Raw genomic sequence first — 23,471 nt, 5'->3', positions numbered from 1 at the left:
TTGAACTAGGATATATGGCAATGTGGAGCCGTCGATGGCAAAGTGTGTTAAAGCGCTGAGCTGCTGAACTTGCAGTCCGAAAGGTCCCAGGTTCAAATCCCAGGAGCGGAGTGAGCGCCCGCTGTTAGCTCCAGCTTCTCCCAACCTAGCAGTTCGAAAACATGCAAATGTGAGTAGATCAATAGGTACCACTACAGCGGGAAGGTAACGGCTCTCCATGCCGGCCACATGACTTTGGAGGTGTCTACGTACAACGCCGGCTCTTTGGTTTAAAAATTGAGATGAGCACCAACCTCCAGAGTTCGACACGACTGGACTTAATATCAGGGGAAAACCTTTACCTTTACCTATATGGCAATGTGGGCTCAGATAACACAGGGCCCTTCCACACAGCCCTATATCCCAGAATATCAAGGCAGAAAATCCCACAGTATCTGTTTTGAACTAGGATATATGGCAGTGTGGACTCACATAACCCAGGGCCCTTCCACACAGCCCTATATCCCAGAATATCAAGGCAGAAAATTCCACACTATCTGCTTTATACTGGAATATATAGCAGTGTGGACTCAGATTACCCAGTTCAAAGCAGATAGTGGGATTTTCTGCCTTGACATTCTGGAATATAGGGCTGTGTGGAAGAGCCCTGCATCAATTCCAAAGTGTTCAATGCAACCCAAAGTTTGGGAAGCCTCTCTAAAGCAGGAGAGTCTATGTATACCTTTTATGAGGGTTGATGGGGAAACTATGTATCAACGTGGCGCCGCGTCATCAAAACGTGCCCTGCCTCGCAACTGGGAACCCCCGCAGCACGGCTCGCGCATCGTATTATTTATTGATTTATTTTGTTATTTATTTATTGTTCCTGTTCAACTTTTTTTCAGTTTCCTGCGCCCGCCCGACTGGGCTCGGCCCGAGCCAAGACCGCTCTTCCGCAGCGCTTTTGGCGCCGGTGGTTTGCCGCGCGCTGATTGGCCGTTTTGAAAGCGGCGGCCCGTCCCCATTGGCGCGTTGGCGGCGGCTCGGCTGATTTGAATCCACTTCTTGCTCGGCTGCTTGGAGGCTTGCAGGGAGAGAGAGAGGAAGGCGGCTGAGCGCGGCGTGCGTCTGGAGGGGCAGCGCCCGCGGATGAAGGACGGGGTAAGGGGCGAGTGGCGGGGGGTGGGGGCTGTGCCCTTTTCGACATCCCCCCATAAAGCCGGGCTAGTTGGGAATGAAAGGTGTTGCTAGCATAGGTTTCCGTCCATTGCAGCACCCAGAATCCCCCAGCCATCCACTGCATCTACACTGTAGAGAGAATGGATGCAGTTTGGCCCCACTTTCACTGCCGTGCAACCCTGGGAACTGTCGTTTGGGCCCTCTTTGGCCTTGTAAAGACTCCTAACTCCCACGATCCCAGGGGTGTTAAAGTGGAGTCACGCCGCAATCATTCCACAACGCGGATGCTTCACAATCCCTTTACATGTTAGTCTTTTTTAAAAAAGAGCCCATGCATTTCCTTTTCCTGCTTGTGAGTAGCTGAGCTCTTAATAGAAAATCTATGATGTATTATTTATTTATTTACCATAGTGCCTTGGACATAAAAACGTAAACTTGAAGTAAAATTAAATTAAAATTAAATACATAAATAAAAAAAAGTAAAGGTAAAGGTTTCCCCTGACATTAAGTCCAGTCATGTCTGACTCTGGGGGTTGGTGCTCATCTCCATTTCTAAGCCGAAGAGCCGGCGTTGTCTGCAGACACCTCCAAGGTCATGTGGCCAGCATGACTGCATGGAGCGCCGTTACCTTCCCGCCAGAGTGGTACCTATTGATCTACTCACATTGGCATGTTTTCGAACTGCTAGGTTGGCAGGAGCTGGAGCTAACAGTGGACGCTCAATCCGCTCCCGGGATTTGAACCTGGGACCTTTCGGACTGCAAGTTCAGTGCTTTAACACTTCGCCACCGGGGCTCCTGGCACATAAATGAAAACATAATTGAAATACATCCCAATGTTAAGACGTGTCATCCAAAAGCAAGGTCTAAGGCCATTCCCTAATCAACTGCATGATTTCCAAGTCATTGCACTGTGCTATTTTTCAAAGTTCTGCTCCCAAAGCCAGGTTTTTACTCTCCTTCTGAAGGCCAGGAGAGGGCTGGTCTAATATCACTGGGGAGGGAGTTCCACAGCCGAGGGGCCACCACTGAGAAGGCCCTGTCTCTCGTTCCCACCAGTTCTGCTTACGAAGAAGGTGGGATTGAGAGCAGGGCCTCCCCAGATGATCTTAGACTCCAAGGTCATTCATAGGGGAAGATACGTTCGGACAGATAGACTGGGCCAGAACCATTTAAGGCAGGCATGGACAAACCTTTTTTGCCTTAGGGCCGCATTGTAGGCTGGGCCGGGAGGGGGGCCGGGCACAATTGGGGTGGGAAGGGTCCAGAAGGGGGCGAGATCAGGAGGTGGCAGGGTAGCGCCTCATCCTCAGGTTGTGCTGCTCACCCCATCCTTATGCCAGGAGGAAGGCAGGATACGTGGTAACTGCCCGGATCCTTCACCCCTGATCCTCAGGCTGTCCTCTTGGCATTATGCTGGGAGGTGGGCAAGACACACGGTGGCTGAGAGTACTCCGGAGGGCTCTCAGCCGCCACATGCCTTCCTCGAGCCCTCCTCAAGCCATCCTCCTGGCTTAAGGATCGGGCTGCTCACACCATCCTTATGCTGGGAGGATGGCGAGACACACGGTGGCTAAGAGTGCTCCAGGTGGCCCTCAGCTGCTATGTGCCTTCCTTCCCCATCTTTTTGACATAAAGGACGCGGAGGGCCACTGTGTCCTTCTGCCAAGAGGACAGGGAAAATGAAAAGAGCCTAAGGCAAGCACCCAGAGGGCCGCATCTGGCCCCCAGGCCTTAGTTTAGGGCTTTGTAGGCTAAAGGGGCCCCTGGTGGCACAGTGTGTTAAAGCGCTGAGCTGCTGAACTTGCGGACCAAAAGGTCCCAGGTTCAAATCCCGGGAGCGGAATGAGCGCCCGCTGTTAGCCCCAGCTCCTGCCAACCTAGCAGTTCGAAAACATGAAAATGTGAGTAGATCAATAGGTACCACTCCGGTGGGAGGGTAACAGCACTCCATGTAGTCATGCCAGCCACATGACCTTGGAGGTGTCTACGGACAATGCCGGCTCTTCGGCTTAGAAATGGAGATGAGCACCAACCCCCAGAGTCGGTCACGACTGGACTTAACGTCAGGGGAAAACCTTTACCTAGGCTAAAGCCAGCACTTTGAATTATGTTCGGTAGCAGACTGGCAGCCAGTGGAGCTGACATAGCAGGGGGGTGGTATGCTCCCTCTGTGCCACTCCCGGTGAGCAGCCTGACTGCCGCCCATTGGACCAACTGAAGCTTCCGAACAGTTTTCAAAGGCAGCTCCCCGTAGAGAACGTTGCAGTAATCTATGCAGGATGTAAACAGAGCATGGACCACAGTGGCCAAGTCAGACTTCCCAAGGTATGGGAAGTAACACTATCAGTGGTTCTCAAATTATGGTTCCCCAAATGTTTTTGGCCTTCAACTCCCAGAAATCCTAAAAGCTGGTAAACTTGCTGAGATTTCTGGGAGTTGTAGGCTAAAATCATCTGGGGACCCCAGGTTGAGAACCACTGCTATAGTAGAAGGGAACTAGACACCTATATTGACAGAAGAGATGGACTCTTGTCACTTAAAAATTCAGGTTCACCAGGAAGAATGTGCCTAGTCTAAAGATGATGGGGCGATGTGAGCATGGTGGTTCAAATACACATCCCTCTTCCAATGATGGATGGGGAACCACTTGGCAAGGAACAACGTTGAATGGAACATAGAAATTCAATAGTGTTGGTGTAGGCAGGCCTATAGACAAGTGGGGTAGGTTAAGGGTTCAGCCATCTACTCCCAGAAATCCCAGCCATTTTACCAGCTGTTAGGATTTCTGAGAGTTGAAGGCCAAAACACCTGGGGCCCCACAAGTTGAGAACCATAACCTAACTTCATTCCTTTACTCCTTTTACTCTTAAGAAGGATGGGACACTGTCCTTTGAGCAATAGAGAATTGAGTTGGGTACTCCATAAACACTATCTAACAGAATTTCTGTTCCTGGGTTATAAATGTCATTTCCTAATTGGTTCAGCATGGCGCAGCAGGATAAACCGCTGAGCTGCTGAACTTGCTGACCGAAAGGTCAGTGGTTCGAATCCAGGGAGCAGGGTGAGCTCCCGCTGTTAATCCCATCTTCTGCTAACCTAGCAGTTTGAAAACATGCAAAATGTGAGTAGTTCAATAGGTACCGCTGCGGGATTGGTGCTGATAGAACCAATTGGGTAGGTAAAGGTTTTCCCCCGACATTCGTGTCTGACTCTTCATTTTTAAGCCAAAGAGCCGGCATTGTTTGTAGACACCTCCAAGGTCATGTAGCCGGCATGACTGCATGGAGTGCAGTTACCTTCCCGCTGGAGTGGTACCTATTGACCTACTTACATTTGCATGTTTTCAAACTGCTAGGTTGGCAGAAGCTGGGTGCTAACAGCAGAAGCTCACCCGCTCCTCGGATTCGAACCACCAACCTTTCGGTCAGCAAGTTCAGCAGCTCAGGGGTTTAACCTGCTGCTCCATCGGGGACTCTAGTTGAAGGACAGAAATCTTTCAATGAAGCCGAGGCAGTTAAAGTGTGATTTTAATGTATTTTATATTGTTGTATTTTATACTGTTGTATTTTATTGTATGTTTTTGGGCTTGGCCCCATGTGAGCTGCCCCGAGTCCCTTCGGGAAGATGGGGCGGGATATAATAATAATAATAATAATAATAATAATAATAATAATAATAATAATAATAATAATAAAGTGGTACCAAACTGCATTAATTCTACAGTGTAGATGCCTCCCAGCAAGAGAATACTGGCTCAGGGCCCTTCTACACTGCCATATAATCCAGATTGTCAGATCAAATAATCCACATTATCTGAACTGGATTATATGAGTTTACTCTGCCACATAATCAGTTCAAAGCAGATAGTCTGGTTTCTATATGGCAGCATAGAAGGGGCCCTGGTGTCATAGATGGCTATTCAGAGTTTGGCTGAAGTTAGATAGATTTGTGTGCTCATTCCTTTGCATCTTTAACAAAGGCATCCTAAAATGAACCCTGTCCTGCATTTTTCTGCTCAAGTGGGAACAGATGTTGTGTGTGGCTCTTAGCAGCCTTGAGTCCCCTCAGGGAGAAAGCCAGGGTATACATAAAGTAATACCTCTTTCATTTCAAACCCTGCATGCGTATGTGATGACAGTTGCTATGGGGTAACCTTTCTTTATACATTCCTTGCCATTTTAGCTTACTACCTCAACTGGTAATAAGTAAACTGAAATTGATATCTTGTTTGCTTCCTTAATATCAAGGCAGTAGTGGAAGAAAACATCTTTGCTCTGAATTATAAATGGCCAAGTTGCAAGTTGTACGGGAATAGGAATGCATGCTAGTTTAAGTATTCCCCAAATGGCCATTGGAACAGAAGGATTTAAAAAAACATTAATATGCACCTGTCATTCCAAATGCTTATTCTTCTTCTCCCATTTCAGATACAACATCACAGCATAATGGATAAATACACAAAAATCGAAAAGATTGGTGAAGGTAAGTAGTTAAGATCTGCTGCTAAACGAGGCCTTTCTTGGAGCTCCAAGCTCACTATGTACGCATGGAGATACATCTTTGCTTGAAGTCATGTTGATGGTCCCAGTAGTCCTAGGCCCCTTCTACACTGCCATAAAAATCCAGATTATCTGTTTTGACTGGATTATATGGCAATGTAGACTCAGATAATCCAGTTCAAATCAGATAATGTTGATTATCTGCTTTGATAATCTGGATTATATGGCAGTGTAGAAGGGGCCTCTTCATTAATTACCTAAGTATTGTTTCTGTTTGCCTTCATGTCATTCCTGATTTATGGTGACCCTAAGAGAGTAGGGTATTTTTTAGCAGAATTACTTCAGGAAGGTTTCTTTTACTGTGGCTGTAACTTGCCCAAGATCACTCAGTGATCAGGTGGGAATTTGAATTCTGGTCTCCCAGTGTCCTTGTCCAACCCGCAAACCAAGAGATCTCATTATCTGAGTGTGCTTAGAAATAAACAGAGGGATATGGTTGACACATAAGCCTGTTCCTGAGTATCATAAAAAATACGCCTTTGCACATTGCACATGAAGATTTGAAGAAGGCTTTGAACTGTATTTAATGTATTCATGAAGAGCCTATGAGAGATAATTTTATGTTAGCAGTGTTTCCACGCACAGGAATGTATTGCCTGCAGTTAGCCAGACATAATTACAGGGCCTAAAGGTTTAAACGTACTACTTGTTGCCTGGGGACCCTGGTGTGACAGAGGTTTGCATCATAGTCACATTCTTGTCCACAGTTTTATTTCTACAGGTGTTCAGTCAAATACCAGAACAGAGCCATGATTAATTTTCCATCTAATAAATTTTAGCCTGCCATAAACCGATTTGACTGTTACAATACTATCTGAACCTGGTCAGTATCGGTGAACAGCATACCATTTTGGACACGTAAAAGCAATGGACTGGAGACTGGTAGCCTTCCTTACAATCTGAGTTTCAGTCCTCACTGGTGCAGCTGTGGGGTTTAACAAGTTAATATGAGATCATTGAATATGTTATTTACTGTATACACTTATATATATCTAGAAATTTTAGTTCAGAAATTTCCACAAAAAACTGGTTTAACATATCCGTGGGTCATTGTAAAGTACAGTACCTTCACTCTTACTAAATAAGGATCTTGAGTTCACTGATGAAATGCAAGAACGTAGTCCATCCTGGTCACCTCCTTTCTATCTACTTCTGGCCTTTTTGAATGCTTGCACAGGAACAATGGCAGCTCAGGAGTGGCTGGCTCCTGAGGTGATGCTGCCACGTTCCTATCTCCATAGGATGACCCTCAACTTGTCCATGAGTCATGTCAAACGCCACCATTTCACTCTCAATACCTGCCCTCAGTTTTGTATACATGAGGTTGACTTAGACATGAGTATATACAGTACTGTGATACCTTGCTTTAAGAGTTTAATTTGTTCCGTAACCAAGCTCTTAACTCACCTCACTCTTATCTCAAAGTGAATTTTCCTATTGAAATGCTATTACAGTGTTCCCTCACTTATTGCTGGGGTTACGTTCTAGGACCACCCGCAATAAGTGAAAATCTGCGAAGTAGGGACACTATTTTAATATACATTATTTTAGTAGTTATACACTATTTTAAGTCTTTATCAACCAATCGTGTGTTGATAAATCGCCTTCTTTTTCTGTTGCCGCTTGGGCTCCTTTTCTCTCCCTTTGTCTTCTCCTTCCTCCCTTTCTTAGGCTGTAAATTGTAAATTTTATGATTTGTAATAGTCTTTTAGAGTTTATTGAAAAACTGCGAAACAGTGAATCCGCGAAAAGTGAACCGCAAAGTAGTGAGGGAACACTGTGATCTGTTCCTGCCCCCAACCCCCCCCCCCCATTTTGTTGCATGTTTTTAAATAAGGAAATACTTCAAATAACAAATAATGTATAAATGCACATTCACATAGAACAATGAAAGATCGACTTTAAAATAGCAGAAGCATAAATTGTGGCAAAGAAGCACAAAGTGAAGAGGCAGAAGCATCCTTTTCTTCATAGTGCTCTCATTCCAGCCTCCCTCTCTTGCTCGCTCTCCCTCTCTTCATAAAGCCAAACATACCAGAATAAAAACCACACAAAATTAAACTAACCCAAAGTTCCTCAAAGCTGACAAGAGCACGAGGCCTGGAAGCTACTCCCTTGAAGCCCTAAAGCCTTGTACTCTTGCGCTGGCGCTTGCGCTTAACTCAAAATGCTCTTAAGTCAAGGTTCCATTGTACTTTCCTCCTTGACATCCATCATGCTATGGGAAGGGAATAGTCATAGCGGAAAACATTGAGAGTATAGGTGGGAAACAGTGTTGATTGAAGTGACACACAGATTTACAGACTCCAGTAGGAGCTAAGCCACAGTAATCTGATCATATTTTCAAAGCCTCTGATGGCACATAGTTCAACTATGATTCTAGATCTGAAGCGATGATGGCCAAGAAAGAGGTGTTGGCTTTGTGGGAGTGGGAGGATAGGTTTCTTTGGTGACTGTGGTCCTGTATTTCCTTGTGGAATAGTCATTCTCAACCATTCTTCATGCTTCTTGATTATGCACCAAATGCCAAAAATGGCAATGCTGTAATATGAATATATTTAAGCCGTGCTCAGGGTAACCTGAAAATATTAGGAAGGAGAGCAAGCAAGGTTTACCGCCATATCATTAGTCTTTTCAAATAATATTAATATTAATAATAATAATACTTTATTTATATACTGCCCTATCTCCTCAAGGGACTCAGGGCAGTTTCCAACATAACAGAAAACCATACAACAGCTTAAAGCTTTACAACAACTAAACTAAACTTCGGTGGTGAAGTGTGTTAAAGCACTGAGCTGCTGAACTTGCAGACCGAAAAGACCCAGGTTCAAATCCTGGGAGCGGAGTGAGCGCCCGCTGTTAGCTCCAGCTTCTGCCAACCTAGCAGTTCTAAAACATGCAAACGTGAGTAGATCAATAGGTACTGCTCCAGCGGGAAGGTAACGGCTCCCCATGCAGTCATGCCGGCCACATGACCTTGGAGGTGTCTGTGGAGGTGTCTCTTCGGCTTAGAAATGGAGATGAGCACCAACACCCAGAGTCAGACATGACTGGACTTAACGTCAGGGGAAACCTTTACCTTTACCTAAACATAATGTAATAAAAAACATAAGTACACAAGACATAGAAATCAGTCCTTAAAAACTAATGACAAAATACTCCAGCAAAGATACAGTGGCCAAGGTTCAATGTTGGAGTGGCCAACTATAAGGTGCTAGGCAAGTCAAGTAAAACAGTATAGAAGGGCCAGGATTAGTCTTACTCAAAGATCTGCAAGATCCACCAGGTTTTCAGATCCTTGCAAAAAGAGGATAGAGAAAGGGCTTGTCTAATCTCTTTGGAAAGGGCGTTCCAGAGCAGGGGAGCCACTACTGAGAAGGCCCTCTCCCTTGTCCCCACCAATTGCGCTTGGATCTTAGAGCCTGTATTGGTTCCTAGGGGGAGATGCGATCACGGAGATAGGCATAGAGAAAAACAGTGAAAAATACTGTTTCATGCAAGTTTAAACTCTCCACACACTTGGAAAGGCTAAATTATCTGAGTTCTAGATTTCTTGAAGAATCTTTTTGTATAACAGAGGATTACGAGGAAGAGGAAACATTTGGCATGTTCCTTTTTTTTTTTTTTTTTTTGAGATTAGGTTCGGATTATTGTGAATGCCTGATGTGAAATTCACTGTTGTCTTAATATGCTTTGAGGTTTGTATACATTTTGGAGTGAAGCTGCTTCTCTGAGCATCTCTTTTGTTCGCCCTTTAATAGTCAAATAGCCAACTTTTATTGGTCTCATTATCTTTATTACCTTTGGTATTCACAGTAATAAAGTGACTTCCTTCTCCTAAATTGCTACACCATGTCCCATGTGTTTGAATCATGAAACGGTAAGTTGATTTCATTTCCTCCCACAGGTACTTATGGCATTGTGTATAAAGGCAAACACAAAGCCACGGGCAAAGTGGTCGCCATGAAGAAGATTCGACTGGAGAGTGATGAAGAAGGAGTTCCTAGCACTGCAATCAGAGAAGTTTCCTTATTAAAAGAGCTACATCACCCCAATATAGTTTGGTATGGGAATCATTTGACTGTTGGAAAATTAGGTCCCCCCCTCTGTGTTCGCATCCAGAAAGTACATGCAATTCTACATAACAGTGCAAGGAAATCTGTCTGATATTAAACTGGGTTAAAGACAGAACTGAAAAAACGTGGCGTTCCAAATTTTGTTGGACTCTACCTCCCATTAATCATTTGTGAGGAATGATGGAAGTTGTGGTTCAGCAAGTTCTCAAGGGGAGTACGTTGTTGTTTCTGGTGTAAAAAGTTGGTGCTGGGTTTTAAAATAATACAGATTCCTATCATACTTGAGTAAAGTGTCAGATATATGCCATTTAAAGATTGCAATGTTATGCAGAACTGATTGGCAATAAGCGCCACCAATCATAAGTCGGAAATATACCCCAGTGAATCCTTTTTGGGTTGTGTTGTAGTTTTTTTTTCACAGTGTGATTTGTTTTGTGATGTATAGTGTGATGTGTTAAGGATTCAAATTTTAAGAGACTACAAGTGTAGATTTCAGATATTACACTGCATTTAAACCAAACATGTAACATTTGCCATTAAATCTAAATCCAGCCTGGTCAATTAAACCTCGAGGAACTAAACTGGGTTGACAGCACAAAGGGTTTTTGTTGTTTTTTCCTCCTAAACATAAATGATCACGTAATCATTACAACTATTCCAAAATTTACTGTGTGATTCAGTTTTAATTGATGCTGTAGGATACATCATGACCTGCAAGTTGATATGCAGATGCGTTTCTTTTTAATATAATAATGTTGTGAGAGGGCTGTTGTGTGTTTTCCAGGCTGTATGGCCATGTTCCAGAAAAATACTTCTGGAACATGGCCATACAGGCCGGAAAACACACAACAACCCTATGATTCCGGCCATGAAAGCCTTCGACAACACAATGTTGTGAGAGCTGCTTTAAATTGTTTCAGTATTATTAACACAAACCGTGAAATGCTTGGTTCTGGGACAGTTAAATAAATGTCTTTTGTCTTCTATGAAGGAGTTTGAGCTGTGTTATTTTATTTTTCTGTTACAGTCTCCAGGATGTGCTTATGCAAGACTCAAGGCTTTATCTTATCTTTGAATTTCTTTCTATGGATCTCAAGAAATACCTGGATTCTATTCCATCTGGGCAGTTTTTGGATCGTATGCTTGTGAAGGTAAGGAATTTGGTGTTTCTAAAACAACTGCCTACCTGACAACCTTTTTTCCGCATAGATTTCAAAGTCAATTTGATGTAGCAATTAAAATATTGAGCACAGGGTAGAGAGATACAGGTTCAAATTCACATTTATGCCATAAGTCAGTCACCATCTTCGGTGCACTTGAAATACTTCCCAAGATTGTTAGGATAAAAAAAGGACAGGAAGACCCTGTGTTACTTGTGTACAGAAGTAATGTTACACCTATGATTTATTGTTAATACCGCTCTTTCTTCCAAGGAACCGCTCCATATGACTGCAGTATGAATAGCATGTTACAATCCTCCAACAAATTTCACTGTATACAAAGACACGTGGCTCTTTGTGGCACCGACCAGTGCAGCCTGGAAAGCATTTCACATGCCTTGTAGCTGCACATCACTTTAAAAGTTCAGTAAAAATAAAGAAGCTGTCAGTCTCCTCCAACTCTTGTCATCCAACATTCTCAGGAGTTTCCAGAAACCGAATATGAAAGGCCTTGTTAAGAGTTTTTCTATAGTAAAATTTGGAGCCACTGGTGGCGCAGCAGATTAAACTGCTGAATTTGCTGACCAAAAGGTCGGTGGTTCGAATCCGGTGAGCGGAGTGAGCTCCCGCTGTTAGCCCCAGCTTTTTCCAACTTAGCCGTTCAATAACATGCGAATGTCAGTAGACCAATAGGTGCCGCTCTGGTGGAAGATAACGATGCTCCATGCAGTCATGCCAGCCACATGACCTAGGAGGTGTCTATGGATAGCATCAGCTCTTCAGCTTAGAAATGGAGATGAGCACCAGCCCCCAGAGTTGGACATGACTGGACTTAATGCCAGGGGAAAGCCTTTGCATTACCTTTTATACTAAAATTTATAATGGTGTAGTTTTATAGAGAACAACCCATGTTTCTCCTAGGGAGACATTCCAACATCCGCAGTGGATACTGGAAGCAACAGATAATAATGAACTCTAAATTTTGTCTAAACTTTGACCAGAATCATCCCACACAATAACCCTAGAAGACCCCGAGGGGCTCATAAACTACTGGGGAGGGAGGAGGAATATTTTTTGGAGTGCAGGTATATAAAACCTTAGATATCAGGTTTATGGAGAAAGGGTTATACGCAGTACAGTAGAGTCTCACTTATCCAAGCTAAACGGGCCGGCAGAAGCTTGGATAAGCAAATATCTTGGATAATAAGGAGGGATTAAGGAAAAGCCTATTAAACATCAAATTAAGTTATGATTTTACAAATTAAGCACCAAAACATCATGTTATACAACAAATTTGACAGAAAAAGTAGTTCAATACGCAGTAATATTATGTTGTAATTACTGTATTTACAAATTTAGTACCAAAATATCACGATATATTGAGAACATTGACTACAAAAATGGCTTGGATTATCCAGAGGCTTGGATAAGTGAGGCTTGGATTAGTGAGACTCTACTGTACCACTTTACTGCAGGAGTTGAGTGGAAGAGTTGATGGACCCCTTTAAACATATCTCCTTGGCAGCAACTAAATCATGGAAATGAGTACCTGTTGAATTGTTTTATCTGTTGATCGTGCTTGGTCCCCATGTGAACCTCTCTGAGTCCCCTCGGGGAGACAGAAGCAGGTTATAAACAAAGTTTTATTTTATTATTATTATTATTATTATTATTATTATTATTATTATTATTAGACCAAAAACTCATTCGTAACCCTTTTGATACTAATGTTGGAGTGTGGTCCCTGTTCATGTGGGCCCTGGTCAAAGTGAGCTCTGGTCAAGGAAAGGTTGGGAACTATTGTCTTAAAGCATTGATTCTAACGTGCCTGCATACCTTCTGTGGTAACCTTTCTCTTTACATGTGTCCTTTCAGAGTTATTTGCACCAAATCTTACAAGGCATTGAGTTCTGCCATTCAAGAAGAATTCTACATAGAGACCTGAAGCCACAGAATCTCCTAATTGACGACAACGGAGTAATTAAACTAGCTGATTTTGGGCTGGCCCGGGCTTTTGGCATCCCTGTCCGTGTCTACACACATGAGGTAAGGAGACTAGCTGCATATCCCCTGAAATGCCGAAAATTGTACTTAATGGAGATGAGTATGCTACATTCTGCATTTGTGTCCCTTCAACTTGTCTCTCAACCTATGGTCACCCCATGAATTTCATGGTTCTTTTAGGCAAGAAATATTCAGATTTTTTTACCACTTCCACTGAAATACAGCTTAAAGCACCTAATATTTGTTGGTGGTCTCCTATCCAAGCACTGGCCAGATCTGACGCTGCTCTGCTCCTAAGATCACATAGGTCCTGATGCCTTTTGGGTTTTTAGGTGTGCTTACACAGCATTAATCTCACCTTCATCCCAGCAGTTATCTATACTATATTTAATGGATTTGTCTTTCTGTTATGATATGCCACATTCTTGATCACAATTAGTGTGGTGTGTTATGTAAGGGAACCCAAACAAAAACTGTACCATGTTAAATTCATACATACCAAACTCATTCTGTGCTTTTGGTCTAGAATTCTCATTTATTGACCAGTTGGGGCCATACATGGTGTTTACACTTAGATTGTTGTATTGTCTGTATGGTTTTCTTTCCAGCGATTAAATGTTTGCCTTATATGCTGGAAATTGCCCTGATTCCCATCGGGGAGATAGGGCAGTATACAAATGATGATGATGATGATGATGATGATTATTATTATTATTATTATTATTGTTATTGTTTTTTGTACAAGTATAGGACCAGTCAGCACACTTTGGGTTTGGGAGACAAATATTGATTTTGATCCATTTTCTGTTAAACTTGATATAAGACATACTAAGAATTGCAGACACTAGCAATCATCGAGCTTTTAAAAATTTCAACTCTAAAGGCAAAATAATAAACATCAACCTGTAGTTTTATAAATAGGCAATCTGAAGTACAAAGTCTGGGAAGTCTGTCCTATCCCTGGCAACTTGCTTAATGGGAAGGAATGTAAGAAAGTTAATAGATGGCATAGGAATAAAAGATTGAGAAACGGTAGATACTAGTTTACACTCATGGTATGCCATATCCCATCATATATATTTCAAATATCATCAGCTCACAAGGAAGATTAGGCAACCAGAACTGGAGGCACTGATTATTTGTGTCTGTGGCACCACAATTGTAGAATGCCCTCCTCTTTAACCATCTTGATATCAGCATTGCCATCTTTAACTGCCAAGTTGAAACACAATCTTTTCAAAAAGCTTTTATTGCCAAATGGTTTTATTTAGCATGTATGAGAGAGCGGCCTTCTCTTCTGTTGCCCCCGCCTATGGAACCCTCTCCCGAAAAACATCAGAACGGCCCATCACTGCCCTCTTTCAGGAAACAACTTAAAACCTTCCTATGTTCCCAAGCGTATGGTGAAATGAATGATTAAATTCGTGGCCTATGAAATGTGCAATTTCCCCTTTACTAATGTTGTTTAAATGTGTTTTATAGGATGGTTGTTATTGCTTTTATAACTCTTTGTTTTATACTATTGAAACTGTATTTTATTTAAATTGTGTTATTTATTACAATACAAGGCACTGAATATTTGCCTTTTTATGTCTGTGAACCACCCTGAGTCCCCACGGGGAGATGGGGGCGAGATATAAATATAGTTTTGTTGTAGTAGTTATGCTTTTAATTTGTTATGTTGTTTAAAGTGTATTATTGTATCCCACCCTATGATGTGCTAATGTAGAATAGGACATGAATATTTTAAATAAATCAAGTAAGTTAAATGCACAGGACCTCCACAAAAGTGGAAATGCAGTTAATGAAAAAACCTGCTGAAACCTGAGAGGACATCTCGCTAGGTCTCCTAAGGCAATTTTGTGGACAACGTCCAGCAGAGATTCCAATAGACAGCTTACTAATCAAATCCACAAAAATTAAATTTGGAGGGCTAACTGTTCTCAAAAGATGCCTATAGATAGAACATTATATGAAATCTACCTATCACAGACCAACTCAGATGTTGGACCGAGATCAGAGAGATATGGTTCCTCAACTGCCTTGAAGTCTCAAGCTAGGCATAATCATTTAGTCAGTTGAGCACCTTGAATGGACATAAATGTGATTATTAGTAATAATTCATCCTAAACTATAAATATAGCAATTTTGATGTATAAAATTTACTACTGATTTCCCTAAAAAACGTTGGATTGCTTCAAAGTGTCTTAGATCTGTTCATTGTCTAATCTGTATTTTTTTAAAAAATCCTAACAACCTCCTCCTTGTTCTAGGTAGTAACGCTGTGGTACAGATCCCCAGAAGTGCTGCTAGGTGCCGCACGTTACTCTACTCCCATAGACATATGGAGCATAGGTACCATATTTGCAGAAATGGCAACAAAGAAACCGCTCTTCCATGGAGACTCGGAAATCGATCAACTCTTCAGAATCTTTAGGTATCTAAGGCGTTGGAAAGAAGCGTAACGTTGTGTTTAAGATCGGATTCGCATTTATGAAAATGTTGTATCTTCTCTGTCCGTTGTTTAACTGTTGTGTTTTGCTGTGTGCGATGAATTCACACCTGTCCTTGCTTGCTTGCCTTTTCTTTGTGTTGTAATGGTGAATTATCAAACAATCTATATATATAAAAATGTTTTCCCATGGAGTAAACAACAAAACCAAGTCACACCAAATTAGGCCACAAAAAACATAGTCATCCAATCTATGTCTTTCAATAAAAAACCTAGAAAAATAAAGGCTAAATTACAGAGGATGAGGAAGAGCTGTTCTCTCCCTGGGTGCCATTCAGAAGGGTAGGCCCCACCCCCTTCAGTTCCCGCCCCCTTCACGTCATAACAACTCTCTCAGCCACATTGGCCCCTGGCGGACAGGCAGGGTTCACTTAGGCCTCTTTCACACTGCCTATAAAATACAGATTATCTTATTTGAACTGGATTATATGGCAGTGTAGACTCAAGGCTCTTCCACACAGCTGTATAACCCAGAATGCCAAGGCAGATAATTCACAGTATCTGCTTTGAACTGGATTATCTTGAGTCCACACTGCCATATAATCCAGTTCATTGGGGAATTTATACAGTTGTGTAGAAGGGGCCTCATATAATCCAGTTCAAAGCAAATAATATAAGATTATAAATATATACAAATTACTGTGGTATAATAAAAGAACAATATATTCTCTAAAATCGGGATAGGAAATAAAGAACAACACTCTGAAAACGGGAATTCCAGACAGGAAACAATCTGGGCCAGCTAACACATCCCAACAAAAGATTCCCCCAGGGAGGAAGAAGCCAGGCTTTGAAGCTGAAAGGCCATTACATGCTAATCATTCTGGCTAATTGCAACATTCATACTTCCCTCCAACAGACAAAAAAAAAAAGAAACAACCAGAAATATTGAATATTCACAAGCTTTAGGAAATAACATACACTAACTACCACCAATTCCTCAATATTTTATTTCCCATACCACCACACATCGCCACAGCAACGCGTGGCCGGGCACAGCTAGTATGTTATACAGTTGCAGACATCTGACTGGGGGTGAGACAACAGGAAGTGAGAGGGTAATCTTCCCTTAAGAAGGGAAATTCACTCCTTTAAGAGTTAACATGGGAAAAGGGGCCTTCCATTGAAGTTTTATCACAACAACCCAATATTTTTCAAAATCCAATTATCGTAGGGACAGAAAGTAAGGTAAAATCCTCTGAACAAGGACACAGACAGCAAAACAAACACCATAGGAGTATTCACCCTTCCCTGTGCTATTTAAAACTAAACAAAATATTTTTGACTGGAGTTACACTTTGAAAGATGTATCTGTTCCAACTTGCAGATAAATTCAATTTAAGAACAAACCTACAGAACCTATCTTGTTGTTAATTCAGGGACTACTTGTACTTAGGATCACACTTAGTTGAGAACTATAACTCCCAAAATCAAGGTCCATTCCCATTAATCTCTGCAATGTTCAGTTGGTCATGGGGCTTTTCTGTGCCAGGTTTGGTCCCAGTCCATTGCCGGTGGGGGGTCAAGTATCAGTGAAGGTACTGCAAGTCCCATTAGCTGTGGTAAGTTTGGACCAGATCAATCGTTGGTTGGGTTAACAGTGCTCTCTGGATGTAGGTCAAGTACAATTCTTGTAAATCTTGGTTAATTATTCCCAAACCTCTTGTTCAGTTTCTGATCAATTCCTCTGTTAACTGTGTGGCATACGAAAGGGTAGGAAAGGGTTAAGGTAGAAGCAGTGGGCAGGGTCATGCAAATTAAGGAATCCTGGGATGTCCATTCTGGAGAAAAAAATAACTTCTAGAATGAATTTGTCCCCACATGAAAGCCTTTACTTGGGTGGGATACAGAATGGTGTTTGTGGAGGATACTGCCAGTGTTTGGGCTACATGATCATGACACTCACTATAACCTGCATGTCAGTGGAGGAGGGCCATTGGTGTCTTCTGCACAGTGGGAATTATAGCAGTTTGTGGAGGCGGTAGACTGTGTAAGTGGACACTTCCGCCACATACACACACCTTTTTTTTACGTGTAGAGATTATTTCATATATATTTTTTGCACTGCAAATAAGATATGTGCAGTATGCATAGGAATTTGTTCATGATTTTTCCAAACTAGTCCGGTGAACTAGCCCTTGACTTTAAAAGTTTGAGCATCCATGTGATAGAGTATTGCCTGATAACACTTTTCCAGAAAAGTTGGGGAAATGAGCTGTATTTGAGTGACTCTACTTAGCCAAAGAAAATACTTTTTTGCTGTATTTCTATACAGGAATGTGTGTTGCTGTGTTTTGGCTCTGGAGTCTTTCTTATGTGTATGTTCTATGTGGATTTCAACTCAGAAACATGTAATTGGTACAATAGAATTCCTGAGCCTTACTATAGTAAGAACTTTCACAATTCTCTGTAGAGTCCATTAATGCGACGTTTAGCAGAAGACTGTTTGTTCATCTCTGGATACTTTTCTCCTGCAGGGCTTTGGGCACCCCCAATAATGATGTGTGGCCTGAAGTGGAATCCTTGCAGGATTACAAGAACACCTTCCCGAAATGGAAACCGAGCAGCTTGGCCTCTCATGTGAAACACCTGGACGACAACGGACTAGACTTGCTTTCTGTAAGTGATTATTTCACTCTCACTGTCAAAGACAGAACGCCACAAGATAAAAGATAACAGAGTTTATTGGAGTTACAGAACCAAAAATGCCCGTAAAAGACAAGGGCTAGGCAAACACTGGCCTTAAAAGTAAAAAGAGACAAGAAAAACGTTCAAAAGATAAACCGAATTAAACCGGAGTTTAATTCGGACTAAATCAAAACAGCTTGCTTCAGCCTGGAATTAAACAAACAGAAGCTGGTGAACAAAAGGTTCAAAAGAATGCAACTAATTGGCAGCAGATGCTTCTCTGCTGCCAAAAACTATGTTTGAGTAACTTAGAGGTTACTCCTCCACACAGCAGGCAAATTCCCAATACAAACACAGCAGATGAGGGTTGAAGCAGTCAGCGTAGTCCCAGTCCGTTCCGAAGGTCGTAAGGCAGATGCAGACATTTGTAGTTCACCAGTTCCAACGACAAACACAGGTAGGAGAATCCGAGGCCGTAGTCAGTTCAGTCCGTAAATCCAGAGTAGCAGATGGCGTCCGTCAAGAAGACGACGGAAGGTCAAAGCTATTAAGATTAAGCAGAGGTTGCACAACAAAACCCCACACAATTCCTCCCGCCGTCTGAGCCCAATGTCCAGGATAACTTACGTAGTCAGCAAACGAATCACACCCGTCTTCAGGAAAACTTCCCACACAGATCCCAAGCGTTCGTCCAGATTACCTTGCCCAATGCAATTTGCTATTGCTCCCAACCCCCATTTTATGCCAGTTACAAGTCCTCATCGCTATCAGCTGTTCTCCTTAGCCCGGGCGTTTCCTCATCACTTTCCTCATCAGAACTGGAACACCTCTGACTACGCCCCACAGCATCCCCAGCTGTGGATCCCGTCCCATCCCTCCAGCTTGTCCACGGGTCTAATCCTGAAGGTCCCCAATCGTCTTCCATAGTATCATTGCCAGTGGCACCCAAATCCTCCCTTACCCGAGTCCATTCCATATCATCTTCTTCCGAGCTAACCACCTCTTCCTCCATTCTCTCAGTAAACCCCTCAAAAGAATCTTCGTCAGATGGTTCTGCAAAGATATCTCGCAGCCGCTTCCTTTCTCGCTCCTCGAGAGTATCTGACTCTCGAGGAGTCTTACGCCCACGTCTCCCAGTAGTAGAGCCATGAGGCTCAACCATAACACTCACAGTGTTTTCTTTTGGTGAGCATTGCTCTACCAAAAGGCTGAAAGATTCAATTGCCACCAATTTATATATATATAAATGTGTTCTGTCCGTTTTTAGGATTGAAGAAACAACAAAACCCCTGGAGCAAAACACACCAAAATTGGCCACAAAACTCCTCACTACCCAATGTGTAACCAACTAATTAAAAAAATAAATAAAATAAAAGGACACCAAAAAACAAATTAATGTGAAAACAATACTACACATGCGCAAGAAACCACCTCCTTGCCCTCTCCCCCCCCCCCCCCCAATTGTTACAGAGGCTTAGGAGAGGCCTGAGGCGGAAGGGCCCTCAGCGGGGCCTACTCCGCTTCCTCCTGCCGCTGAGCCTGGGCCCATGGTAGAAAACAGCCAGGCTTTGGACCTGCAAGGCTATTCATTGCTATTGGACCTGGCCACCACAGGATTCACCTAGGTAGAAACCAGCCAGGCTTTGAAGTGGTGAGGCTATTCAGTGCAATTCAGCCTGGCCAACAAACCCCTTCCCATAGGAAGGAAGTTTCCAGGCTTTAAAGTTGCAAGATTATTTGGTGCTATTCCAGCTTGCCAAACAAGGATTCCCATAGGTAGAAACTGGCCGGGCTTTGAAGCTGCAACACTATTAAATATGAAATGTCTTTCCTCAGGCTTTGATAACTCAATAAGAACCACTTTGGATGGCCCTCATGTCTCCTCTCAGTCTCCTTTTCTCCAAGATAAACATACCTAGCTCCTTAAGCTGCTTCTTACAGGGTTTCCAAACATTTGATCATTTTGGTCGCTTTTCTCTTGAGACGTTCCAGCTTGTCCATATCCTTGAACTGAGCCATTACAAATACACTTTTAGCCCTACAACTCTTACAAGGTTTGGGTCATCCCCCAAATTTTAGGGATTTTTCTTTCTTTCTATAAAAATTCCTTTAAAACATTTCCTCTTTCCCCGCCGGTCCTGCCCTTCTAACCTAAGGGTGTAAGATGACAATGATTTACTCTCAATCTGCGGAGGATACCTGAAGTGAAAGACTAGGCTTAAGGTACCACTGGTTCTGAGAGGTCTCCCTCTCGATATGCAGAGGAGAACTGAGCGTAAAGACTGGGCTTAAGGTACCACTGGTTCTGAGAGGTCTCCCTCTTGACATGCAGAGGAGAACTGAGTGTAAAAACGGCTTAAGGTACCACTGGTTCTGAGAGGTCTTCCTCTTCATATGCAGAGGAGAACTGAGCGTTAAGACTGGGCTTAAGGTACCACTGATACGGAGAGGTCTTCCTCTCTATATGCAGAGGAGAACTGAGTGTAAAGACTGGGTTTAAGGTACCACTGGTTCTGAGAGGTCTCCCTCTTGATATGCAGAGGAGAACTGAGCGTAAAGCCTGGGCTCAAGGTACAACTGGTTCTGAGAGGTCTTCCTTTTGATATGCAGAGAACTGAGTGTAAAGATTGGGCTTAAGGTACAAACGTTCTGAGAGGTCTCCCTCTTGATATGCAGAGGAGAACTGAGCGTAAAGCCTGGGCTCAAGGTACAACTGGTTCTGAGAGGTCTTCCTTTTGATATGCAGAGAACTGAGTGTAAAGATTGGGCTTAAGGTACAAACGTTCTGAGAGGTCTCCCTCTTGATATGCAGAGGAGAACTGAGCGTAAAGACTGGGCTTAAGGTACACTGGTTCTGAGAGGTCTTCTTCTTGATATGCAGAGGAGAACTGAGCGTAAAGACTGGGCTTAAGGTACCACTGGTTCTGAGAGGTTTTCCTCTTGATATGCAGAGGAGAACTGAGCGTAAAGACTGGGCTTAAGGTACCACTGGTTCTGAGAGGTCTTCCTCTCCATATGCAGAGGAGAACTGAGCATAAAGAATAAGCAGGCAGGCAAGAGGCAACAAGCATGGCCAGCAGACGTGCCCGCAGTGAGTTGCCAGGGCCACTCAGGGTGCACCATGTAGAACAAATAGCAGCAAAGCAAATAATTTTGTGCTGCTTTCACTTTTGTTTCACTGTTTCATCTGTGTGGGGAGGGGTCTGCCGTACCTTGCAATACAAATGAAAGGGTACGGAACAAAAGCACGAATGAAATGTATGAAACAAATACCAGGCCCTATTCTAATGAATAGTTTTATAAACTGTTCTCCACTTATCATCCACACTCTGCTTTACAGTTAACCAGATTGTCTGGTTGGTCTGATGTAGTTTAATTCTCTGAGTTTCCATCAGTTGTGTTCATGTGTATGTAATGAAGTTAATGGCCTGAGCAAATTAACTTTAATATCACTCCTCTTTGTAGAAGAAAAATCAATGGTTTTTTGTCCCACCTCGTATGATGCTTAGTGCAGATCCACAGTTCCTATAGATGTCTAATTTATACAATCTCCTTGCTGTATTTGTGGGAGAATATTTGGTTAACACAATGAGGTCTCTAGTCTGGATTTCTTCCCAGTTGAGAACAGTGGGAAGAGGGGCAAAGCAGCTCTAGAACTTGGTTTGGGAAATTCAACTCTGCCTTCTAACATTTCTTGCTTTGCAAGAACAAATGATGTTGGGATGAAACTGGAAGTAATAAATAAGAGGCATGAAGACATGTTTAACATTTGTGGATTTATTTGCAGATTTCATTAATGTTCTCTCTAGGATCTTTAGCTCCTCCAGTGCGTCTTTGGCATCAGTATCCCTCAAACATTGACTATGTAGAATCATATTGGATGATCTAGAGATTCCTGGAGATGTGCTCTCAGTTTAATTTTTTTAAAATCCACATTTTCCCACTTTTTTGTAATCTTGTGTCTGTAACCCCAATGAATGTTTTTAAATATTAATACTTCTAAAAGAGAGTGGGCTACTGGCAAGGCGTACAGATTTACAGTTGGCCCTCCATATTTGCAGATTTGATTATTTTTGGATTTGATTATTCACAGATTCTTCTCTCTAGGAATCTCTAGATCCAGTGCAATTCAATAATAATAATTATAACAACAACTTTATTTTTACACCCCGCCTCCATCTCCCCAAGGGGACTCGGAGCAGCTTACATGGGGACGAGCCGGGTCAACATAAGATAATATAATCACATTAAAATACAGTAGAGTCTCACTTATCCAAGCTAAACGGGATGGCAGAACCTTGGATAAGCAAATATCTTGGATAATAAGGAGGGATCAAGGAAAAGCCTATGAAACATCAAATTAGGTTATGATTTTACAAGTTAAGCACCAAAACATCATGTTATACAACAAATTTGACAGAAAACGTAGTTCAATATAACGTAATGTTATGTTGTAATTACTGTATTTATGAATTTAGCACCAAAATATCACGATATATTGAAAACATTGAGTACAAAAATGCAATGGATAATCCAGAACCTTGGATAAGCGAGACTTGGATAAATGAGACTCTACTGTACATACACTGTATCATAAAACAATAAAGCAACAACAATAATAAAAACATAGCAGTTGTGACAGAATAAAAAGAATCTTGAACTAACAACCAAGGAGCCTGTAATAAAGTCCATTTCTAGGCATGGATGGGCGGGGTAAGCAATTGTAAGATGGGGAATAATAATATTTGGGTGGAGGACTAGTGCAAGGATAGATTTGTATAGTCCGCTTCCAGTATAAATTGGCCATAAACCCTTGCTTCGAGGACCTAGAGATTCTTAGAGAGGTGTTCTTTCAAGTAAAATGACCCAGCAATTTTATTATTCATGTTTTTCACTTTCTCAGAAGCTCTGTGAATGTGGAAGGCTGACTAGATCTTGAGACTTTTATTTTTAAAGACCCTTACTTTCTCTAAGTTTACTTGTATCCTGCCTGGTCTGAAATAAACTGAACTATATTTTAACTTGCAGAAAATGTTAACTTACGATCCTGCAAAAAGGATTTCTGGCCGTGCTGCTTTAAATCATCCCTACTTTGACGACTTGGAGAGATCCAAACTGCCAGCCAACTGTATCAAGAAATGCTAACTGTCCTAAGAAATCTGTGGGTGTCTGGAGTAAAGAAAAAAAGACTCCGAAAGTGTCTGTATCTCCTGTTTTTTATATGTGGTCTTATTCTAAAACTGTAGCCCTGTTTCAGAGTGCTCTGTTTAAAGTCTTTCTTGATTGTAAATATTAACATATTCACTGCTCAATAAAGTTGTAAACTGTTAATGAAATCCAGTGTTATATAAATAAAAACTTTAAATGTA

At 42.2% G+C, this 23,471-nt stretch overlaps 1 protein-coding gene across 1 annotated transcript; it reads left to right on the top strand.

Moving 5' to 3' along the window:
• The first annotated feature begins 999 nt into the window (after positions 1 to 999).
• On the top strand, positions 1,000 to 23,471 carry cdk1 (cyclin dependent kinase 1). Its single transcript, XM_003223435.4, has 8 exons — positions 1,000 to 1,140; positions 5,588 to 5,642; positions 9,630 to 9,786; positions 10,826 to 10,949; positions 12,834 to 13,004; positions 15,236 to 15,399; positions 17,952 to 18,093; positions 23,131 to 23,471. The coding sequence occupies exons 1-8, from the start codon at positions 1,129 to 1,131 to the stop codon at positions 23,245 to 23,247; spliced, it is 942 nt and encodes a 313-aa protein (XP_003223483.2). The 5' UTR covers positions 1,000 to 1,128; the 3' UTR covers positions 23,248 to 23,471.

This window comes from Anolis carolinensis, chromosome 3 (assembly GCF_035594765.1).
Source record: "Anolis carolinensis isolate JA03-04 chromosome 3, rAnoCar3.1.pri, whole genome shotgun sequence".
Lineage (NCBI taxonomy): Eukaryota > Metazoa > Chordata > Lepidosauria > Squamata > Dactyloidae > Anolis > Anolis carolinensis.
The sequence above is the reverse complement of the archived record's forward strand: the minus strand, read 5'-3'. Positions and strand labels throughout refer to the sequence as shown.

Bases quoted from the DNA above. Each gene is read 5' to 3' on its own strand.
- cdk1 (XM_003223435.4), top strand. The intron at 10,950-12,833 runs GTAAGGAATTTG...GTGTCCTTTCAG, and splicing joins TGGATCGTATGCTTGTGAAG to AGTTATTTGCACCAAATCTT. The intron at 18,094-23,130 runs GTAAGTGATTAT...TTTAACTTGCAG, and splicing joins ACGGACTAGACTTGCTTTCT to AAAATGTTAACTTACGATCC.